Source organism: Denticeps clupeoides, chromosome 18 (assembly GCF_900700375.1).
Source record: "Denticeps clupeoides chromosome 18, fDenClu1.1, whole genome shotgun sequence".
NCBI classification, from domain to species: domain Eukaryota; kingdom Metazoa; phylum Chordata; class Actinopteri; order Clupeiformes; family Denticipitidae; genus Denticeps; species Denticeps clupeoides.
This window is the reverse complement of record NC_041724.1, coordinates 12,225,430-12,249,964: the sequence shown is the minus strand read 5'-3', so window position 1 is coordinate 12,249,964 and position 24,535 is coordinate 12,225,430. Positions and strand designations below refer to the sequence as shown.

The 24,535-nt window shown below is 48.2% G+C and overlaps 1 protein-coding gene across 6 annotated transcripts; it reads right to left on the bottom strand.

Moving 5' to 3' along the window:
* Positions 1–1,030: 1,030 nt before the first annotated feature.
* bcorl1 (BCL6 corepressor-like 1) lies at positions 1,031–23,074 on the bottom strand. Of its 6 annotated transcripts, none has more exons than XM_028960862.1 (12): positions 23,016–23,074; positions 16,021–16,113; positions 13,379–15,781; positions 11,574–11,718; positions 11,008–11,490; positions 7,637–7,848; positions 7,162–7,428; positions 6,903–7,069; positions 5,132–5,277; positions 4,695–4,772; positions 4,286–4,460; positions 1,031–3,245 (listed from the first exon to the last, which is right to left on the bottom strand). In XM_028960862.1, exons 2-12 carry the CDS (start codon positions 16,024–16,026, stop codon positions 2,873–2,875), a joined length of 4,455 nt encoding a protein of 1,484 aa, XP_028816695.1. In that variant the 5' UTR covers positions 16,027–16,113; positions 23,016–23,074; the 3' UTR covers positions 1,031–2,872. The 6 variants fall into 6 exon arrangements, with proteins under 6 accessions (XP_028816695.1, XP_028816697.1, XP_028816698.1 ...); XM_028960864.1 differs by lacking the exon at positions 23,016–23,074 and adding an exon at positions 22,863–22,899; XM_028960865.1 differs by lacking the exon at positions 23,016–23,074 and adding an exon at positions 22,204–22,416.
* Positions 23,075–24,535: the final 1,461 nt, after the last annotated feature.

The window sequence follows — 24,535 nt, the reverse complement described above, 5'->3', positions numbered from 1 at the left end:
CTGGCCATTACTTCAATTCGGTTATTTATTTCTAACTAACTAGCCTGTATACCAGGAAATACCTCATGAACTATAGTAACCCTGCAGATGTGCCTGCTGAGAGAACCCAAGTGTGCGATGGCCATGTGTTCCAAAGCTTTACTTTGAAGGAAACCAAACGACCTTCATCGCCACCACTGAAACCATCGGAAAAAATGGCAGACTTTGTTGTATGGATCTTCACGCTTCCCGCCCTGTAGCTGAATAACTGGTAATGACTGTGGCGATTTACTTTGTGGCTTTCTCCGCTGTTGCCAAGGCTTCTGCCGTAAACAGCTTTGTGCTAATGTTCGGACATGTTTAATCCTGTTTTAAGACAATTGAGCAGAGCCGCCCAACAGCCCAGCCCAGTATCCAGTGACCAGAATGAATCAGACAGACCTGAATCCTTCACCACCCATCAAAAGGTCCCGATAACACACCCAACACCCAAACACCCAGCGCTGTTCAGCGCTGTGCAGAAGACTGCAATGTTACTTGCATTTCTTAAAAGCTGAAATCTAATTTTTGCTTTCTGTCTGCAGACCTGAGACTTTTCTGATTTGTATTATTATAATTTGTGTGCGTTTGTACCATATGGTCCATTTCAGAACAATTATTGTAGTCTGACATTTTACCATAAAGTCGGACAGTGATCAGCGTTTATTAATCAGATGAGTATTATGGCTCGACCTATTGCATCACGCCCGGTTTTGCAATTGAATTACATAAATGTCGAGCTGTTTGAGACGCTTGGTGCTAAAACCAGGTAGGCCAGCGCCCCCACGTGGTGGCTGCTGCTGGTGCGCACGTTCAAAGCTCCGGAAGGATCATAAATTAATTCCAGGATAAATTACAGCCAATTTAGATCTCCACGTACTTGAACATGATGCTTTATTCTTGTGGACTTTAATAATAATAATAATATTCTATTAATACTATCATTATTATTATTAACAATAAAAAAGGAGCTTGCTGTTGCCCAACATAACTATACTCTCTATAACGTTTCTGTCTCTTCATTTAAATATCATTTATTGTTTATTTCATTTCAAACAAAACTTCATTGATTGTCAACACAAAATCTATCTTAGCACCAGTACAATAAAACTGTACTCTTGCTCATTAAATACTGTCTGTAATGAAGGGAATAACCAAAACCAATCTCTGGGCAAAGGGATTGTTACATTTTGTACATTTCAAATAAAGCACCAACCATACAGAGCAACTGCAGTCATGTTCATATATAATCTGTGTTTCCACAAAAGTCCAAATATATTACTGACTATTAAATAAACACAAACAAACTCAGCAGTGTACATTATGAAATGAACAGGTAAAAACATTCCACAGAGCATGATCACACACACACACAAAAGGATGGAGGGAATAAAGGTCACTGATGGAGGTGGCTTAAATTTAAATTTCCGTGTGAAGGTTTACAACGCAGTAAGGTGCAGATTGTGGTGTTCCGTCAGATATAGAACCCCGTTGAGAGGGGCAGGGCAGGTAATCTTTTCCACAGGATTCGTCGATCAAACCATGTACAGCTTGAACAGTAACATTCTGAAAAGGAAGAAAAATTAATCCAAGGCCCGATCAAGTACTGGCAACTCTGGATTCTTCCGAAGTAAATGCACTGCAAACACAAGAAGGAGATAAATATGGGGGGAAATGAAGAACGGGTCTCAACACTCGAGACTCGAGTTCTACACGAATGCAGTCGCAGAGCTGAGGTGAACAGATGAGCCAGGAGGAAAGGGAGAGACTCTGGTCTTTTCCCAGCAGTCCTCTCTTCTCCCCATCTGGTCCTCTTTAGAATCAGTGCATAGGAGAAAGCACCACGAATCCTCCAGGTTTTATTTAGGTATATGTAAGATAATAATGCTACTTTAGAGCAAGGAACGGGCCAAGATGAAGAATGGCAATGTGCAAGCAGACGGCCATATTGCTTAGTCTCGTCGCCGTGGCTCAGTGGAGGCAGGCCTGAAGGGCATTTCGGTGAAGTGTAATGAGGTCGCCTCGTCTGCTGGCCTCTGCTCTGCTCTCTCTGGGTCTTTTCTGAATGAAAGCCTCTCCCAGGTTAACCGAGGGAAGCATCTGGCCTCACGGCGCTCCCTGCCACAGTTAGCTGAGTGTAAGCTTCTTAGTCGCTTGCGCACACGCATAAGATCCCAAACATTTCTACACATTTAATAAAAAAAAAAAAAAAAAATTGGATTATTTCACAATGAAAGGAATATTCAACTCAGTTTCACAAACCCCAAAAAATTAAAATCTAAATCAAAATATGAAGTGTACATTAACACCTAAATGCTCACCCTGATGACAAGATATACACATAGTATAGATTTACACTTAAATTTATATATAGATTTATAACTATAAAAAAGGGGCATCGAGGAATAATTACTGAGTCATGAAAAATATCTACAGTTTGGAACCTGAAAGTTGCTTTCCAGAAGTTTCTTCTGTTTTTTTTAATGTCCTTCGTGGTCAATCTGACAGCAATTAACATTCTGCAATTAACATCTCCCCACAGAACCCCCCCAAACATCTGTCCCCCACCCTTTAACAATGAGGAGGTTAAAGGTCAAAGGTGAGCCGGGCCTGCGAGCGAACGTGAACTCATCACCAGTCAGTCTGGGAGAGGAGACCCAGCCTCGCCACTTGACACTTGTAGAAAGTGCTGGTACTGCTAACAAGGGTCTTGGTTGCCACAGCAACCAGCGTCATCTTGCCTTCATTCATCCGGTCCTTCCTTTTGCCCACAGCCACTCCTCTGGACGGAAAGCGAGCCACTGTTTCGGTCAGAACGAGAGATGGGAGGAAGGTTTCAGGATTTGAGGAGGAGCTACCGCTCACTTTTACTCTTCTTCCTGTCTCGCTCCACCCCCTCTTCATCCTCCTCCTCCTCCTCCTCTTCCAATCGCAAGAGATGTAAGGAGGAGCCCAGGAGTCTCTGCAGTTCTGGAACGCAGCGCACCAGTTCCACCAATGTCGCATCACCCTCGTCAGTCTCCTCCTCCTGTTCCTGTTCCTCCTCCTCCTCCTCGTCTGTCTGAAGATCTGAAGGAGCAGAGCAGGTCTGGCTGATGGACACCTGCCTCTTTAGCTCCGCCCTGGAGACGCTTGCCACCTCCATGTGTGGGTAGCGTGCCCGGAAAATCCTGGCCGACATCTTCATCCTCTTCAGAACGTCCGGCATCAGGAACCAGTTACAGAAACTGCAGAGGTCAGATTAGGGTCTTAATGATCAAGGCATAAAAAAATGTAATAACAAATTGCCCCAAATTTGGGATTTACAGTGGAAAACAAAAGTGATCACATCAAGTCTAAATAATATTTCTGCCAATTTCCCACCGTACTTTCTGCACATACACCGCAGTTAACTAATGCACTAAGGGGGAAATCTTCTTTTATTTTTCTCTTCTTATTATTTTTGTGATGTGCTGTTATGAATAAAACCTGACATAAATGTTGTAAACGGATCTCTATGCAAATGAAAGGCCAACGAGAGGTGATCTCTGCCAACACCACAGTCAGTTGAATTTTCACCTCAAATTGGAATTTTCATTGACGCGACCAATAGAAACAGGGAAATGAAGCCACTCTCAAACAAAGATGGAGGTTTGAGGGCCGAGTTTTCTTCAAAATTGAAGTACATTCTGTCTTTAACAATAATGTCCGGAATTATTAACAAGCCACGATACATCGAGTATATGCAATATATCGGCCAGCCCCATTCATAACAATCAAGGACTATTTTAAAATGCTAAATATACTGATCATTAGACAATACAGGCAAAAGAATGTAAAGCCTGCCTCAGGAAAGTGAATTGATTGTCCCTTGTGATGCACAGCAGCACAGCACATGGTGCACACAGTGAAATTTGCCCTTTGCTTTTAACCATCATCCTTGGTGAGCAGTGGGCAGCCATGACAGGCGCCCGGAGAGCAGTGTGTGGAGACGGTGCCTTGCTCAGTGGCACCTCGGATCTTCAGCAACCTTCTGATTACGGGGCCGCTTCCTTAACCACTAGGTCACCACTGCCCCTCGTTCGGATGGTACCGCCACACACCTTTATGAGTTTTTAGCGCAGCATTTGGAAAGATAATTTAAGACCACAAAGCTTAATAAAACCACATGGTGGCAGAATGAAGGCTCTGAACGAGGATATGTACTACATGGACTGGTGCTTATAAATGTCTGGTTACTATGTGATCACTGTGTTTCCAGTGTATTTGGGGCGTGGCCGTTACTCACCCCTGCGTCACTTCTACTTGGATGTGGTAGCAGGGCAGGAGGGGCTCGTCCGAGAACTCAAACAGGAGGCAGTCGCTGTCCATGTCCCTCTCTTGGTCTTGCTCCTTCCTCTCCTCTCCATCCTCTTCCTCGGGCACAGACAACAGGAAGTCCCAGCAGGGCTCCTGGTCAGTTTCTGGAACAGAAAAAAAAATGATTAACAAATAAATAAACAACAAATCACAATGCCTCACATGTTTTATATCTTCCCCCCATAGTCTGACCTCGCTCACTTAGGGCCGCCATAGGCAAACAACAAAAAGGTCACAAAAGCACCCACTTTCTTGTGATTTGTTTGTTGTAAGCTTCCACAATCTCCCTCCCTCCATCTAACGCAGAACGTCAGAAATGAGGCAGTTCTGGTTCTTACCAAACACGGCGCTGCTGTAGAACTCCCACTGTAGCCCAGGGTCCTGGTCTGCGCGACCCTCCAGGTCAGTGAAATACTCTGGGGAGGAACAATTTGTGCCTCAGTGACTTATTACCTCTCCTCAAAACCATGACCATGAAACAATCTGTAAAGCGTTGTCAGCCGTTCTCACTTCCTAATCATTCCCGGATTTGCAATTTCAGTTTCATAACACAGTTACAGTGCAAAATGAACACCGAGCATGTTTTGATCAGGAGCCGGGATCAATATTAATTCAATTGTGCTTTAATTCAAGCATCAGAAGAAAAATAAATAAATAAAAAGTGCTGCTCTTCCGCTCGCTATTAATTTCTCCATCTGGCTGACATGGAATCAAACCCCATCACTGAAACGCAATAACAACTCTGCGTCCAGGCAGAGGGTCCCTCGCCTCACACCTTTCAGGAAGGTCTTCATGCTCGCGCTCTGGGCCAGTTTCACCGCAGTCTGCCCCGAGTAAGTGGCGAGCGTGGGGTCCGCACCGTGGTTCAACAGCATCCAAACCGCAGGCAAGTTGTCCGCTGCTACGGCGTCGTGAATTGGCCTAGGAAATACAATACGAAGCTTTTACGAAGGTGTCTCACTCACACATAGTATATATATAATTATGCTTATCTCAAATTGTTACAATAGTACCAATTATATTGCAGATATTATTAAAACTATTAGAACATTACCTGTGATTATATATCTAAATACAATTTGTGTGTGTGTGTGTGTACACATATATATTTATAGCCTCTAAACAAATGTCTCTAATAAGTACAGACATTTCTGTTTTTAATAGTTTTAATAATATCGGCAACTACATTTGGTAATATTCTAACAACTTGAGATAAGCATAATTTTCTGAAAACAATACTTTTGGTGCACGCAGACTGAATGTATCATACACAAAAGTTTGATTATTTAAATTCAATTATGAAAACAAATGACCTATTTCACAATTCTCCATTTTTGGTGGTGCATTAGTATACTCTTTTCAGTCTGAAGATGAAAGATATCTGCACTGCACCCTGACCAGAAAAGAGCTTTGTGTTCATATTTTTTCTTGCATCCTTGTGATGCTTGTCTGATGCCTCCACAAAAAAAAAAAATATCCCAGTGTATACTGCACTGTTCGGATTATTTCCATCATTGACATTCCTTCCCACATTTAAACAGAAGATAGCTTTTGCCACCCTACCTGCAAGAGATGACCAATTCTAATGAACTAATTAAATGATCAACATCCCCCTCTAATGCCCAGCGGAAAACAGACATGTCTTTATTAGACCGAGAAAAAAAAAAAAAAGTCCACTCGTCTCTGGCTGAATGGATTCTCTGGGCTTGGCTGGGTATTAAGATTGGCTGTTTGGACCGTGTCTGTAACAGGCACAGCTGAGTATGTGCTGACTGTTTTTGGACAAAATTTTGGACACACCTTCTCATTCAATGTGTTTCTTTATTTTCATGACCATTTACGTTGGTAGGTTCTCACTGAAGGCCTCAAAACTATGAATGAACACATGTGGAGTTGTGTACTTAACAAAAAAAGGTGAAATAACTGAAAATATGTTTTATATTCTAGTTTCTTTGCTCTGATTACTGCTTTGCACACTCTTGGCATTCTCTCGATGAGCTTCAAGAGGTCGCCACCTGAAATGGTTCTCCAACAGTCTTGAAGGAGTTCCCAGAGGTGTTCAGCACCCCTTTGCCTTCACTCTGCGGTCCAGCTCACCCCAAACCATCTCGATTGTGTTCAGGTCCGGTGACTGTGGTGGTCAGGTCTCCACTTTTTGATAAGTACATAACTCCACATGTGTTCATTCATAGTTTTGATGCCTTCAGTGAGAATCTACCTATTGACCAGGAGACCCAGGTTCGAATCCCACTTACTACCATTGTGTCCCTGAGCAAGACATTTAACCCTGAGTGTCTCCAGGGGGGGACTGTCCCTGTAACTACTGATTGTAAGTCGCTCTGGATAAGGGCGTCTGATAAATGCTGTAAATATGTGTAAATGGTCATGAAAATAAAGAAAACACATTGAATGAGAAGGTGTGTCCAAACTTTTGGCCTGTACTGTACATACATATAATAAACACTGCTTTTAATAAACAAAAATACATTTCTGTATGGTGTGTGTTCTTCAGTTATGATGTTTTCCATCTTTTTCTCAGCCCATACCTTGTTCCATCTTGGGCACTGCAGTTGACATCCGCCCCATGTTCCAACAGCATTTGTATGATGTGGGTCCATCCTCGGGCGCACGCTTCATGCAGCGCCGTGTAACCTGCATTGTCGCGCCGATTCACCTCCCGCACGTCCTTTTCTAGGCAATACAGGACCACTTCCTGCAGAAACCAAAAAGAGACACAATTAAAAAAAAAATGCTTTTCCAAATCCTGAGGTTCAACATACAGCAAATTATTAAGCAACCAGGTACCTGGTAGCCGAGCCGGGCGGCTCTTTGTAGCAGCGTCTCCCCTGCGTTTTTATTTACAATGAGCCTCCGGACCTCTGGAGGAACTGGACGTCCCGGGGTCAGGTCGGGAGCCCCTCCTTTGCCCACAGATCCCTTCCGATCAGGAGGCGAGGAGGGCACAGATTTGGGACAAGCAAAAGGAACCGCTGGTTTCTTCACCTCCGGGCTCTCCTCGTCTATAATGGCAGAGGTGGGGTGCTTACCCAAGCTGCCTCGTTTAGTTTTTAGCTAGATTTAAAGATAATAATAATGACAATAATATCAGTAATGATAATAAACAGAACACCAGCATTCTGCAGAAAGGAGATTTTTTTTAAAGTACGTTTTGTAGTGAACGTTTAAGCCACAAGATGGCAGCACAAGACCGTAAGAAGGAACTTCTGCTGTGCCGCAACACCAGAGTGACGATTATTAACATCATTAATACGACTCCCACCTTCTTCTGTTCCTCGGCGTCGGAGATTAAATGCTTGCTCTTAAACTTCCTCTTCCCAGCGGGCTTTTCTTTGGGCTCTGGCAGCATCTGGCTGTCTAGGCGGCGTGCCGAGCCCGAGCGGGTCAGCAGAGGTCTCCTGGGGCTGAGGTCCGGGCTGGGGGATCGGTCGCCCGGCGAGGTGTTTAGCCGCGGATACACGCCACTCCTCCCATCTACGGCAGTTCAGATAAACAGATAAATATTCAATAAACAGGCGTTCAGCAGCGCTCAGGAATATACGATTCCAAGTATGTCATTAATCAGGCCAAACAAGGCCTCAATTTAATTATAAATCTTTACAAAACTTATTTAACATCAATAAGCCAGATATTTTGCTATAAGATGCCATTGAGAAAAGTAAAAAAAAAATTTGATATCTTCAAACAGGGAGTGGCTTCCAACGTAATTAAATATACATTTCAGGGGTTTGAATGGCACATGACAAATAAAACTTTTTACACCACAGCTACTTCAAAACCTGCCACTGTGATTACATGATATCACCACTATGAACACAACACTCTAACTATCACTCTGGCATTACTATAATGTTATTCACAGTCACGAAACAACTGCAGACCGAATGATGACATTTTGCGGTAATACCAGCAGGTGGAACGTAAATCTAAAGTTTCTAAGCAAGTTCGTTTTTATCTCGCCGCACAGCACAACCTCCTGTGTAATATTGCATAAGCACAGTCTGAGTTTCGGGCTTTTACACAAGGATCGAACCAAAACGAAGCTTGCTGGTAGACCCACACCAGACAGAACTTTTATGTCGTCAGTGTTATTTGTCTAAAAGACAGAATGAATAAAGAATGAATGCGAGCAATTTATGGAATTTGCATACCCTTCTTCACATCGATAAACTCAATAATGCTCATATTAACTCACATACTGGTTTAGATTCTGATATCTGTGTTCAGTTATAGCCCTTTACAGTTTTTTCTACTGTTGCAAGGGCTTTCAAATTAAAAAGCTCTTCCACCGAAAACCTACTAAAATATCTATAATTATAAAATTACAAAATACGAAGAAAAAAAAAAAATTTTTTTCCGTGTAGCAAAAGACATTCAAGAAAGTTTGCATGCTAAACAACGCTGGCCCAACCATATTCTAACCTCCAGTGAGTCATGTTAAAGGTGCTGGTTATTAATCGGTAGTCAGTAAACACATTAAAGGCTCTTGTTCCTCATCCTATATTCCCATTCAAGTAAACAGGTCATTGTGAAATCTAACAATAAAAAAAAAAATACTTAATCGCTTTTGAAGGTGATGACGAGTGCTGCCCGATTTTTAAGTGACAAAGTGAAGTGATTGTCACATGTGATACACAGCAGCACAGCACACGGTGCACACAGTGAAATTTGTCCTCTGCATTTAACCCATCACCCTGAGTGAGCAGTCGGCAGCCATGACAGGCGCCAGGGGAGCAGTGTGTGGGGACGGTGCTTTGCTCAGTGGCACCTCAGTGGCACCTTGGCGGATCAGGATTCGAACCGGCAACCTGATTACGGGGCCACTTCCTTAACCGCTAGGCCACCACTGCCCCTTTATCTGCTGGCTATGCAGCAGTTTCATTTTTGATTTTGTCTTCCGGTGCCCACAGTTTACAGGTTTGAGCATTTAAACAGCATCTACTGATAACGGCTGTCTCAATTCACAAGATAGGTCCTTCAAAGGACACGATCGATGAAGGTCTGGTTTCGTGGACTGCACTTTTTTTTTTTAAGCTGCAGGCTCCTGTGCATTGTTAAATTAGTTCATCTAGCTTAGAAATAATTCTGTGTCTAGACCCTAGACCCAGAACACAATCACTATTGTGTTTTCCCTTTTTGTCTGAAGGAACATGCAATATAAAAGTGGTTTATTAAGCTGATGTTCTGCCATGTTCAGAAAACTCTCTGCATCGGACAAGTCTTCTTGACCTAGGAAAAAATTTTGAAGGACCCTGCCAATGGAGCCTGATTCACTCATCGATGGGTTCTCCGAATTTAGATGTGCAGTACATAGGATCCTGTTTTGTGAATCTTTATTCACCTTTAATGTGACCTATAACCTGTACAATTCAACAGAAAAACAAACAGACCAGTTGGGGGCAAAAAAAAATAATTAAAAAAAAGGTTGCATAATTATTCATACGTATAAAGTAATACTTTGTTGAAGCATGTTTTGATTTAATTCTTCGGTCGAAATCAATCAGCATGGCATATCTTGTCTTAGCAATATTTGCCAACTTGCAAAAGTCTTCCAAATCGGTCCGATAGCGAGGGAATGTCTTGTGCACAGTCCTCTTCACGTCACCCTACAGATTGCTGTTGATTTTGGTCTGGGCTCTGGCTGGGCTATTCCAAATTTTCCATTTTCTTTTGGTGAAGACCATATTTTGTTGTCCTGTTGAAAGGTCACCTTCCTACCAAACACCTGTAGTTACCGGTATTTGGAACTGTTCCCTCCAGCTGAAGAAAAGCAACCCTATGATACTGCCACCACCGTGCTTCACCATGGCTATGGTGTTCCTTTGAACCAAAACACATTTTCCACATACTACTGGAACATTTTTTGGAGGAGACTATATTTTTTTGCCAAATGTAGCCAGGCCTGGAATTTAAAGGCTTCCATCTAGAAAACATGTAGTACACAACCAGTACTGTTCCTGCTTCGGTGTTACTGTAGGTCTCTTGGCAGCCTCTTTGACCTGTTTTAATTTTGTCCTTTCACAAATTTTGGAGGGATACCTACAAATTAATTAGGGGTTATTTTCATTTATGTTAGGTATGTACCCATAACTGAATGCTTTGATTGAGTCAAAAAGGTGCTTCGCTCTGGATAAGGGTGTCTGCCAAATGCCGTAAATGTAAATGTAAATGTATTCGTTTTTTTTGCTTGTTTTTCAGTTGAAATTCAGTTTTTTTTTCCATCATGAAAACCTGCCGTTTTATAATGGTTAGGTAGGTCCACCATACCTATATTACCCTATATAATACGACTATAAATGACACATTACACATTCGGTGTAATAGTACAAAGCACAGCAATGTAATCACTCACAAAAATGTATATAAGAATTACAAAATTACAATATTGACCCAAATACACGGAATATAATACAACCAACCATTTTTTGCAATTCAACACAAAATCTACCAAAATCTAACTTAGTAAATATAACACACAATATTTTCGAATCACTATTTCTTTCAGAAACTTCTGAACTACTTCTGATGTTTTTCATTGTACAAAAAATAGATAAACACATTCAGCGATGTTTATATATTAACCAAAAGACTATAACTTGATTGAATTTTAATAAACAAGAACGCATGGCATACCTGTAATCACTCGTGTGCTTTGTCTTGTGTTCCTCTCCTCCTTGTCTAAGCAGACAGCTTTGTCCTTCTCCACAATGTACTCCCCATTCTGGTACTTCCTGTTCCGACATCGTCTCCTCTTCTTACTCACATGGGTCTCCACATCAGAGTGTTGGGCTAGCCTGCCTCTGCCCACCTCGGTATCTTCGGGCAGGGGGTTGACCCGCGGTCTGCCCCTGCGCCGACGCAGTGGCTCTGAATGGGTTTGGGAGGGCGGAGGCCGTGCAGCAGAGAGAGGATTAGGGTGGGGGGGGAGAGGAGGAGAAGGAGGGGTGGTCAAGCTCCACTCATTCCTTAGCGCCTCCTCTGGCCGCTTGTGGCCCCTTCTTGGTCGGGGGCTGGGGCTCTTCGGGGAGTCTGCGCCTGGCAGAGCAGGGCTGACCACGGACCCCAGCTTGTCTGCCAGTCTCTGGGGGCTCTTGGCCGTGCAGGTGTCCCCACCTGCTGGAGCGCGGAGAAAACCTCATGCATTTAATGGCATTATGAGAGGTCTCCTTATTCTACAAACTCATGGGTGACTGTGTTACCTGCGTTGGCGTGGGAGGGGGAGAGGGGCTCGGTGACGTCCCGACCTCCACTCTTGCCCTTACAGGTCTTTTCTGCCTGCTCTTGAGGGGCGGAAAAGGCCTCCTTAGAACGACTGTTTTCCTGCGCCAGGCTGGGAGACTTCTTCTAAAGGAGTAACACAGCGAAACAAAAAAAAAAATACAATTACAGCAGTTACAGCCACTTTCCCACCAAGGGTGGGAAAAAGGTTACGGTCAGGGGTCACGCTGACTTTTAAAGTTTGTCAGACGGGCCGGGTCAGCACCAGATTCATACATATCAGACATAAACATAAAAAAAAGCCATTACAGTGTTAATATGGACATTCACATTGCGTTGCCGATCAGCCTTTGGAGAAACTGAGGAAGAAAAGGAAACGAGCGGGTTGGATGTAAATAGTTGAATGTTGAGATGTGCGTTACATGGGGGTGCGTTACACAGTTTAGTGTAGGTGGGCGGTTAGGCTCCGTCTCCATTGCGTGGTGCCAGAGAGTAAGAGCAGCGGCGTTCTTCCTAGTCAGTAAGTAAAAAATGGGCGCGTTGAACTGTTCAATTCGGCTACCAGCTTGTACAAATAAAAAGCTCTTATTCCAGCCAGAATGAGCACCGTGCGAAAGCCCGCCACGTTATTCCAGCTCTCTTACTGGGTCAAGAATATGTCGTTCATACATTTATTAACATCATGGTCAAAGTTGTTGAAACCAAAACGATCGGCAGAGGCTAGAGTCCGTTTCAAGTCTGGTTTTTACACGGCCCGGTTCAGGCAAGGACCTTCAGCTCCATCTGCGCCTGATCAGCCACCTGGTGGAACGCCAGGCATTACAGGACGAGTTCAAATGAGAGCAGTCATAATTGTGACTTTATTTCGGCAATCCTACTCCAAACTTCAGCGGGCCGGATTAAAAAGACCCGCGGGCCGTAGTTTGTCCACCCCTGCAGTAAACTAACAGATAGAAGAACATGGAAAATGCATAACTCAAAATATGTTGGGTTTTTTTTATTTCACACTTCTCAGGAGTAGACTTTGGTGGGAAACTCTAAATTGCATATTCTATACCAGATAGTACTTTAAACATATTTGACAAACCTAAATGATGCCATGTTGGAACATTAAAAGTCTATATTCTCACTTAATAGTCCATTTGGTATAAATTCATTCACCGTTCTGTTCTATACCTGAAGACACGGGCAAAACTTACAAATTAGAGACTAGACTTCATAAAGAAAGTTCAAATAAGCACATTCCCACCCATGAACATCATTATAATATGAATTTCTCTTCATCAGTTTGTGCGTGTCATCTAAATACAATGCACACTTTTGGTGCACAACAGTAGATATTCTGTACACACGAAACGATGTTCTGGGTCAGGAATCCCAAGGTATTTAATTCTTTATAACAGTTTAGCCTGCTTTTTTACCACAAATCAGCCATAAACATCACCATTACCCTGTTCTCTAAATAACAAACCGTCTCACTACCCTCCGTCCCATTCGGTTTTATTCTCTAAAAGCCTGGTGGCATTTATGTAAAAAAAAAAAAAAAAAAAAAAATTGATTAAACAGAGTGGAACTGTATAATAATCCAATTTGAATAGTGATATTCATTCTGTCTTTTCTTTACATACAAATAAACACTTAACCCTTGCGGCTGAACTGTGTCACAGAACCATTTGAATTTCCACGGGGAAATTGTCAAATCTGGGAATGCCACTCGTGAGATATTGCTATTTGCATGCCTAATTCCAATAGAGAGCTATTATATGCGATCGGTCTCATTACTTACTTTCTTGGGAGTATTTTCCTGTTTGCCGACCGGTTGCTTCAGCACCGCCGTCTTCTTCTGATCTTCCGACGTGGTTTTTCCCTTGGAAGTCTTTTTAAGACCGGGGTTCTTCTGTTTGGACGCTGCACCTTTTCCTTTGGAAGCAGGGTCGTCTTTGGTGCCGTTAGTTTTCCCCTCTTCCTGCGTTTTCTCTATTGCACTTTTCCCCTGAACGACAGAGAGCCCGAACCCCTCAAGCTTCCTCTGCGAGGGCGGAGCCTCTTTTTCACTATCTCCACACAGCTGTTTAGGCAGGGACCCCTCCGCCCCCTCCCCGAGACTGCCGCCACTGCCGAGCGGAGTCGGGGGTGGAATTTTCTGGAAGTACGGTCTCTCCTCACCGTCTCGCAGGTATTGTTTCTCCTGTCGCTTGCCGCTTGGCGATGGATCCCCCTGAAAGGCGAGCCTCTCCGGCTTTGGCTCCCTTTTGTCTGCTGGTCTAAACGGCAGGAATCCAGTGGCTGCCGTCTGCTGGAACCCCGAAATCAAGCCGGGGTTCTCCGGCCTTCTCGGCCCGGGCGTCGCCAGGCGACTGCGGGCCTCGCCGGTCAGGGCAGAAGTCTCCATGGCTTTCTGCTTAACTATGGACTCCAGATTGGACAGTGGAGACTTGTTACTTCCCCCCCATGTCTCCTCCTCCGTTCGGGTTGGGCTGGTCGGCCGAGGGCTCCGGAAGACGCCGCCGTCGCCGCCACCTGCGGTCCTCTTGACCTTCGGGGTTCCCTGGGGGACGTCCCTCGGGGCCGAGGTGGCCAGCCACGACGGCTTGGGGGAGAACTGGACGCCGGCTTTCCCGACTAGGGACTTCCGATGGCCGTGGGAGTTGGCAGGACCAGAGGGGGCCGAACAGGCGCTGTTCGGAAGCTTGGAGCTTTTACCGTGCTGGGTGCCCTTCACCGGATGCGGTGGCTTCTTGGCTCGGGCAGACAGCTGCTCCCCTTGGTCGATGATGGAAATGGTCTCTTGCTTGGCGAGAGCCTGGAGGTCGTCGAGGAACGCCGCGCCTTTGCCGTCTCTGCTGCGCAGCGTGGACGCCAGGATGGGGCTGGCGACTCCGACGTACGTGCCGGGCGGGCCGGCGGCGGGGAGCTGGGGCGAGGCTTTGGCGCGCGACGCAGCGGCCTCGGGGGTTTGGTGATTGGAGTGCTTGGCAGAGTGCGGCTTCAGAGCGGCGGCGTGCCGCTGGGCGTCAGGTGACAGGGGGAAGGAAGGTGAGACGGCGAAGCCGGCGGACTGGGCCCGCTTCCTCTGGTGGGACTCCGTGGCCACGTTATTCTGGAGCTCCTTGGTGCCGCAGCTTTGCCGTTTAGACTTCGAGGACAAGTCGAGAGGCGCGTCCCTCGCCTCGTTGGGAGGTGCGTCCGGGTACTCCTCAGAGGGACGCGGCGGCGTCTTTAACTTTAAATACTGCGCCGTATCAGCGGCGCGGTACGGCGAGGCTCTCTCCGCCGAGGCTCGGCTCTGAGGGGTGACGTTGGCCAGGACGGCGGCAGAAGGTGAAGGCGCGAAGTGCGTCGGGGGGGCGGAGCCCGGAGCTTGTGGCTGGACTGGAAGGGTGACGCTGGGCGGGGCCACGGACGCGGCGGGGGTCTTCACCTCTGGCGCCAGCTTGGAGCTTTTCCCGCCACAACCAGAGCCGCCCCGGAGCTTCGACGCCGGTAGCCTTTTCTCCGAAGCGGGGCCCCTCCCCACCGAAAAGTGATACGGGTACGAGCGGAGCAGGGACGCCTCCGTCTCCGGGACTTTTTGGAACTGGCTGCCCACCGCCTCCCTCAGCGTGGCGATCTGGCCCAGCCCCGGCGGCAGCGTGATCTTGCAGAGCGGCGAGGGGAAGTTGGTGGACGGGAGGAAGGCGACGGGTTGGCCCGGTTTGAAGAGCGCTGAACACTGCAGGCCTGGGGGCAGGCTGATGACCGACGGCGCTGCCGCGTGCGGCTTCTTGTTCGGGGCCACGCCGCCGCCCTGGCACGAGTTCAGGGCCGCCTCGGGGGCAACCTTTTTACCGCAAGTCCACTGGTGACCGTGGAAGCCTGGCCCGCCCTCGGACTTGGGCTTGAGGCCGCCCGCTCTTTCGTGCTGGGTGGCGTTTAGAGGGGGCGAGCTGGGGTCGCCGTTGCCCGCCTGGGTAGAGGGCGGGACTTCGGGGCAGTGGTTGGAGTGACCTGCCTCCGAACAGATGTCCGGCATCTTGCAGTCCGGGGCGATCCTCAGCTTGCCCTGCTGGCTGTGCGGCACGTCTCCTCTGAGCTGGGGGGGCAGTGTCTGTGGGGGGTTGCCCACCATGGCCCCAGATACCCTGTTTGGAGCTCCGCTCTCTCTGCTCACTGTCCCTCCATCCCCTACATTCATTGGAGAGGGATCAACCTGTGCCAAGACAAGGCCGCAAGCTGATCGAACCGAAGACATTAGCATTTTAATAGGCTTCATTCCTGATTGGACGTTTTCTAATATATACAGTTTATTAAATCCTAACTTCCTAAAATCCCCGGGCTTGGGCATAAACCCGAGTATTTACTGAAGAAGAAATGATCTGTTTTCTGCCTTTTTTTTTGTTAAATTTGCTCCCTGGCAGCCATCATTTCACTTGGGGTAAAATGTGTTACCTGCATATGCGTCTCTTTAGCACAGCATTCCTCAGGTGAGGTGGAGCTTCAATCGTGAACAGAAATGGGATTTCTTCTGTATCTGGCACAACGCTGGAAGATAAATGGACCGCATTAAAAAAATGAAGGAAAAAAAAAAAAAGTTTTTCCTCCAAGTGACACTGGACACTTGAGAACTTGCAATTACGTCTATTAATTGGCTACGAATACATGTGCTCTTAGTGTAAAAAGCCTGTTTATGGTCCTTATTGTCGTTAAATGGCTCCACTGAGAATATTTGTGTTCTTTTTGTGCTGATTTCTTTTTTTGAAAGAAATGCTGACATAAGACTGCATGGTAACCAATGGGCCCCTAAATAAAGACTACGTTAAGCAAGCCTGATGAGATAAGTACCACAGGAAAACAGGGAAGGGAAAGTAGCAGAGATTATAAAAGCAGACAGGGCAGGGTTCTAGACTGGGCCAGAGGGACAAAACAAGACTGAACGTTCAAAATGTCCTGAAAGGGACGCAGACATGAGCAAAAGAAATAACTTCTCACAGTTCAAAAGAAAAAGGCCGTACAGAAAAACAGAAAAACAAATTATTTGTCCACAAGAACCTTGTGAAAACAAGCAAGGTCATTTTAAACTCAATATGCTGTATGTCGATTTATTTTAAAATGTAAAAAAAAAAAAAAAAAAATTAAGTCGTCCATTAGTAAAAAAGAAAGTAAAGTGACTGTCGTCACACAGCACAGCACATGGTGACACAACGAAAGTGTGCCCTCTGCATTTAACCTTCACCCTTAGTGGGCAGCCATGAAAGGGGAGCAGTGTGTGGGGACGGTGCTTTGCTCGGTGGCACCTTGGCGGTTCGAGATTCCAACCAGCAACCTTCTGATTACGGGGCCGCTTCACGACCCGCTAGGCCACCACTGCCATTAGCAGCTAAATCCGATTACACTTTTTCCTAAACAGGGAAAAACATTCACAGCATTTACATTTCTGCCATTTACCAGATGCCCTTATACAGAACGATCAGTAGTTACAGGGACAGTCCCCCCAGGAGACACTCAGGGTTAAGCGTCTTGTTCACAGACACAATGGTAGTAAATGGGGTTTGAACCTCTGACTAAGTTCTTATGGTTCATACAAATGTTCAGAATGATCCAATTAAAATGCTCATAATCATTCGGCACGGTTTGGTAATGGATGTGGCCCGCATGTCATGTTTTCCCCAATTAGGAAGCATGACATTTCTCAAACTTCCCAACGGGCTCCTCCCAGTTTAAACTTTGTTCATAAAAAACATCATTAAAGTTCATGCAAAAGTGGGTAGTTAGTTCCTCCCCTCACTAACCAGATAACCAGCAAGCAGTCACCCCCTGTTCTCTGTTCATTTCAATACAGACTTCGCTATTGCTGAACTATTCACGAAAATCACGGCACAAAGCCAACATTTCACTCCCCTAAAAAACAAAAAAACCGATCGGCGCTGCAGATTCTTTCGAGCGCTTCGGATGCTCCTCGCCCATTCTGTTTGATCAGCGGCCCCGTGTTGGGGGATGTGATCGGCTGGTGACCTTGCTCAACGCTCCCCCTCCTGTCTCCTGTGCAGGTAGGACTACAGAGGCTCGGCACAACCTCGCTCTTAACCCCCGAGCCGAGGCAGACGGAGAACCAGCCCTGCGCAACGACAGGAGGGCCGTTCTCTCAATACGTTCTGGGTGCAGCATCGGTCCAGAAATTAATACACCGACGTGAATAAAATCCAGCAGTCAGCATGCGATCTTCAAAACATCGGAATAAAATAAGATTCATTCGTTAATAATAATAATGATGATGATATCCTGAGTGGGTGGTAGTAGCCTAGTGGGTAACACACTCGCGTTTGAACCAGAAGACCCAGGTTCAAATCCCACTTACTACCATTGTGTCCCTGAAAAACACACTTAACCCTGAGTGTCTCCAAGGGGGGGACTGTCCCCGTAACTACTGATTGTAAGTCGCTCTGGATAAGGGCGTCTGATAAATGCTGTAAATGTAAATGATAATGATAACACTGACAGTGGCCTACGCGCTGGGCGTAATATGTTACTCGCATGGTCCTTCTCGTTCTGGTCATAGTCATCATCTTCATCGTTAAATAGTCGCGTTTCGAACTGGGACTCGGATCACCCGCACAAAGGCGACGCGGCCGGGGGAGGGTGCCGAAAACGGGGCGGGCGTGGAGAGGCGGGATCCCGCGAATAATCGGACGTTGAGAAGCCCGGACCGCGCGAGGGACGCACGCACGCTCGCGGGGGTCTTCGCGCAGCGCGACGCGCGTTTATTTAGAAGTAGACGATCGCTCTCACACACACACAAAAACAGGATTTCCTTTTTACGAGCCCCGAAAGCACATCGAACAAGGGGGGGGGGGGGGGGGGGGGGGACTACGGACACGTTCCTTCCACGCGGGAGGCGCAGCGCTATTATGTCGCGAAATAAACGTGGAATAAAAACCGAGAGAGAGGCAGAGCAACGTCAAGTCGATATCGGGGAGGCTGACATCCCCCCAACACACACACACACACACACACACACACACAACCCCCCGCCTCGAGGAGTCCTCAGACTCGACACGCAACTTATTATTTCACAAAAACAAAAACTTGTTATTACCGCTGCAGACGGGAACGCGTCGGCGGCCCACGGAAAGACGTAACAGCACTTCACACACACACACACACACACACACACACACACACACACACACACACACGCGGTTCAGATCCCTGCGCAGCGAAGTGTCCCCCGAAGCGAGTGTCGGGCTGCGCCGCGTATCGCTCGCCACGTCCGACCCACGGAGACAATCGCACGTAAAAGAGCTTCAAAACGACACGAGTCCCTTTATCGGCCCGTGTCGTGTCGTGTCGCCTTCCCTGTTCGAGGCGGGGGGGGATAAGACCCAGACGGCTGCGCCGCCGCTTTCGTCCACGGGCTCCGAATCCCGGAATTATTTCCAGGAGGTGATTAGCGGCGGGCAGCGGTGACAAATGACAGAAAGGAGCCACGAACCCGTCCGTCCGTCCGTCCGGCGACGCGGGGGGGGACGCGGACATCTGGAGGCTGGACGCGAATCGCCCGGCCGCCCGCTGCGGTTCACCCGTCTGGTCGGGGCTTCTCGGTTCTGAAAGTCCGGGGGGGGGGCGGCGGAGAGGGGAGGGGGGGCTCGCCAAGACGGTCCGCACCGTACCTACTGTCTGCTGGTCTGGAGGGAGGGGCGGGGGGGGACCGAGGACCGGTGCAGCATGGGATTTGTAGTGTTCCGGCCGTCGCCGCGCGCGAGCAGGGAGGGGCGGGGACTGCAGGTACCGGCATGCAACGCTGGAGTCCAGCCGCTCAAGGGGAAAGGGGATCGCGACGGTGCGCTAAACTGAGAGAGAGAGAGAGAGAGAGAGAGAGAGAGAGAGAAGTGAAAACGCACGCGGATACGCAAGGACGTCGCGATTGTCACGAACGCGCACGTGGTGTCGTGAAACGCGGACGGCGGAATTGCCTTCGTGCACGTCGGGGACAATTTCGACCCATGCAATGCAAAGCGAATGAACACACACACACACACACACACACACCAACATAAAAAAAAGAAAGAGTTTTGTGAAAGCCAGTGTGTTGTAAGGCTGTAGCAGAATAACGTGGGGGGCGATGTAGCCTGTATGGGATACATGTTGCTTTAACACACACACACACACACACACACACACACACACACTATTATTGTTCCAGTATAATACACAACAACAACACACACGTATTATATACACACACGTACGCATGGAACTGGTGGCTCGGTTTCTCCGATACGATAAAATCCGCTTCGCGGGGTTCGACCCGAAGACGCCCAGCGCGCACCGATACTGGTCACACTGGAGAAGTGCTGCAGGGCGGGTTCACTACAGTGGGGTGGCCAGGCCGGACAGGTAGCCCGGCTGCAGGGCGGGTACAGTACAGTGGGGTGACCAGGCCGGACAGGTAGCCCGGCTCGGCGTTTGATTGAATCGGCGCATGCGCGCCAGCGCCCTCTTGGGTCGCGGGGACGTCGACGCTTCGATTGCGCGACGTGATTGGTGGTCGCTCGAACGGCGCAAATTTACATTGCAAATAGAACATGAGAACAATGGAAGTGAGTGGGTTTAGGGGGGCGGGCGTAACGAAAAATCGGGTGAGGGTCGAGTTACTTTTTAATCGAATTTTATCGAATTATCGGGACGGTTTCTCAAGACGCTGGTTTTGTTGCATAGCATCCCAACTTTGTTTAATCCATGGTAATGGATTTTAACACATTGGATAGGTTCGCACACACTTTTCACAACGCAGGCTCGTCATCATTAAAATTGCAACAAAACAGACGATTTATTGCAGCCATTATTATGCAATGTTTTAACCAACCTAATAAAAAATGAAGTGAAAAACAGTGCTTGGATGCTCTAAAGTTTACCGTGTTGAAATTAGACCATCACCATCACTGGCCATACGTGGCGCTTTCTTCCCCCCTTGGCTTCAATCTCTTCACATCTTTGTGCTGGAAAACAGGCGGCCAGGCAACCGAGCAGCTGACATTTTTGTGTCGTCCTACACAATAATGCATTCTGACCACCGGGCCCCCTGCACCCAAACACAGGCCGCGGACGCCGGCTCTGAATAATGGATACGGGGTAAAGACGACAGGAACCGGCCGTGTCGTCCTCACACAATCCAAACTCACCGCAGCGGTTGCGAAAAGTGAAATGACTTTAGGCAAAGTCGCCAGCTTGAGCCTGGTGCTACGCTGTTAAACGTAAACGCCGGGAAGGGCACGTCAGCCCTCGTAAATCAGTCCGGCAGACAGGGATCTACGTGCCGACGGTCTCCCAGAGGCCCGAAACCTGAATTTATAAACGCTGCGTGCTCGCCGAGAACCGCCCGCTCGGCCTCTTCCATTCCCGCTCCCGTTTGGTTCATTCGTCGACTGTCCCAGCCAGGCTCCACGAAGGAAACGTCTCAAATTTGACCCGGACGGCTTTCCACGTCCGTCTCCATTTCCGCTAACCCTCAAACTCCTCAAATTGGAACTCCGGATGGAAAAGAATATTTATAATAGATGAACGTATTCGCTAGCCTGAGGCGCGTCTACGCATCGCTGTGACGTCTGTGTTTGAATCGACGTTTCAACAAGGGACCCGCTCAGCCATCTTACTACAAGGCCCCCCACACCTGCACGTCGCCTCCATTACCGGACCCTGTCGCCGCCGCCGTTCCCGTAACTCCTGACCTTCACTCCCTCGCGCTCTCCCCCCTCCTTCCACGCCATTGTGCTCCTCCTCGCCGACGGTAGCAGGTTGCATCGCTTTAAACTTGACACACGGGGAGGTTCTCGCTCCGGATTCGGCCAGGGGAGACAGATGGTGCATGTAATTCTATATTTACACGTTTCGTACCCACCACCACCACCACCAGCCTGGCCACAGACCTGCTCGTTTTCTCGGTAGTCGCTGATTGGACTAGATATTCCTCCACAGCCTCGGATGCAGTGAGATTCAGATACCCGATGGTGCTGAAGACCACGTTTTACGTTCAACGTTCAAGAAGAACGTTCCAGAACATGAAGTAAAGGACGTAGAACCTCGGGGAATCTGGCGGCGCAGACGTCCCGAGGTCACTCGGACTCACGCCTGCCCTTAAATAAAACGGGGACGTGCGACGTGGAAACAGGACCCCCACCCACCCCACGCGGTGGAAAGTGTCGAGCTCGGCCGACGGCGCGGCGGAGCTGGCGGGAAACATCAAAAAAACAAAGTACCGGGTGGAGGGGAGAGGGGGGGGGGAAAGAACAATCCCGTGAAAGGGTGACCTATTTCTCCACGATCCACTCCCGGTTTGCGGCGCGGCGCCGTGGGCTCGGTGCGCGATCGGCCACGATAGCAGCGCAGGCTACATGAACACGTTTTATTTATTATTATTATTATTAATTATTATTCTGTAATTAGCAGGCTCTCCGACTCGGGGACGTTGGTGGCGCAGGAGACCCCCAAAAAACACGACGACGACAACAAGAAGAAGAAGAAGAAGCAGCAACTGTTCCGGAGCGGATGGAGGGCGGACGGTCAGCGGGGACTCGACTCGCGCCACCCGGTCACCGCCTTCAGGAAGCCCGCGGCCGCCGCACAGCCCCACTCTACCTGCTGGTTGTTGTTTTGAACACCGTGGGCTGGGGCGTGGCGTGGCGTGGCGTGGCGTGGCGGGGCGGGGGTCGGCCCGGAAAGTGACTCCGTCGCCCCCGAGCAAGGCCTCGTCAGGACCGAGTGGCCGCGTCCCGACGTCGGCGCCGGAAGGCGCCAGGTGCAGCCGGCGGGACCGGGACTCTCCGTCCGGGCATCTGTCGGGAGCGGCGGGGAAACGAGAGCCGCGAATCGCGCCGCCGCTGCGCCGGGGCCGCGGTAGGAAGTGACAGGTCGTTAAAGCTCCCCGGTCACCATCCCCGCGACCCCGCTCCCCCACGTCCCCCTGGCTCCGCTAGGCCGAGCTGGTCCGGCGGCGCGAGGTGTCACCGTTTTCGGGACCCCGCCCCGCCCCGAAAGCGGAATTAAATAAAAAATAATGAATAAAAGCGGGTCGCCGCGTATTGCGCGGTCGACCTTAAATGACACGAAACGCGCCACGCGTGGGGTGGGGTGTGGGGGGGGGAACACCGACGTCGGGCGCGAGTTCGTCAACTTCCACGCGCTCGGAAAGTTTCGGGAGTTGACAGCCGCCCTCCGTGGCGTGGCGCGGTGCCCCCTTTAATGCCCCCCTCGCTCGCCTTTGTTATTAGTGATCGCATGGTGTCGCGGCGCCTTACCTCACATCCCGAACGGGCTCCCCCCCCGCCGCCACTTTCAAAAAATCCACGCGTGTCCTCCGGCCGGCTTTCCGTCCCGCGGCCTACCCCCACCGCGCGCGCCTCGCGGCGTGGCTTTCGGCTCGTGTTTTAACAGGGAAGAAGGGAGCGTACCGGATCCGGCGTGAAATTCGGGCTCCTCCGCGCAGTCTTCCCCTCAACGCCAGTTTTCAGACCGCAGCAGCTGGAGAGGAGAATCGCGCACCCAGGGTCCTAACGCCGACCCGCCTTATACCTGCGGGCTCGGACCGACGGTCCCCGAGCACTCCGGTCAGACGGCGCCGTGGGCTTCTGGGTGGGTGCATAACGTGCATCACCGGGGTTAAGCCGTCCCCAGACGGGACACACGCCTGACTTTTATAGTAACGGTACACGTACACTGTATTATTATGGGTTTTTGCACAATAACCCCAATTTATGTGTGATGATCCTTGTGGCCACTGATCTATATGGGAAATTATAAGGGAAATTCAGTGGATTGTAATTACAACCAGTGGACCGATTTGTTACATTTTAACAAGAGAGAAGGAAATTTCCAGCTTCTTGTGGACTGTTATGGATATGTTAATCTCTGATGTGTTTACAACTAAAGCGCTGTTCTATCATGTTGTCTTTACTGCTAAAAATAAGCTTGACCCTATAGGTTGGTCTGGCTCATCCACAGTGAAGGAAATCTGTTTTGTGATTGAATTTTCTGTCTATTATCAAACATGCATGCATGCATATTTAATGTAAACAATTCTGCCATTACCCCCCTAACACCCATTATTATTACCCAAATTGTAACATGGGAAACATCACAAATGCAAAAACACTGAAAAATCATGAACAAAACAAAATTATTGTAACATCACAAAAACTTTGTAACATCACGAACAAAACAAAATTAGGGATTTTTAAAAGTACAAAATATACAAATATAGTACAAAACGATTTCTACCTCATTCTAAAATCCTCATATCTTTTAAAATTAGACAATGACCCAACTAAACAAAAAATACTGTACTCATTTTATGTCGCTCTCACTAGAGGGTAAGCTTTGGTTCAGGTGGTCAAAGACCCAGGAGACGGGCTACAGAGCAGCTAACATGAAGAGTAAAGCTTCCAATTTGCAGCCTCATATAACACTGATTGCATCTGGAGGAAATATGGAAGGACCTTCATAGGTCCTGTCTCCTTGTGGACCTCCTTAATGGGCAGCAATGTGCCAGTGGAAAATAAGCCATTAGTGCAAATGTGGCCAAGTGTGCGGAAGGCCTTGTCTGGTTTGTAGGCTCCTTATCGTTGTGTCTCATGAAAGACGTATGTTGGTTACATAGATCTTTAGAAAATGCCAGTCATTAGGAATGCCTATGCTTCTGGAAGCTTGGATCCGTGGTATTGGATCACCATTGGTGTGGGTGTGTGACCCTGTCCTCATTTGGATCTTGGGTAAAGGACCAGAGGACCTGAAATTAGTTTGGGAACTAGCTTAGATGTAAGCCTGCAGACCACTGGTACGGGTGGAAAGTAGTAAGATGTGTAAGCTGAAGCAATGGTGGGCGACCCATGGCACACAGTCCTTCTCCTAATCTGCTGATCCAGCCATAGCACCTTTGTAAACTAGCACTATATTTTTCTTTTATAGGACCAGG

What these genes read in the sequence shown, in the direction of transcription:
- bcorl1 (XM_028960862.1), bottom strand. An exon ending in CATGAAGACCTTCCTGAAAG is followed by an intron (nt 4,773 to 5,131) that starts GTGTGAGGCGAG and finishes GTTCCTCCCCAG; the next exon opens with AGTATTTCACTGACCTGGAG. An exon ending in CAAGTAGAAGTGACGCAGGG is followed by an intron (nt 3,246 to 4,285) that starts GTGAGTAACGGC and finishes TGACCTCTGCAG; the next exon opens with TTTCTGTAACTGGTTCCTGA.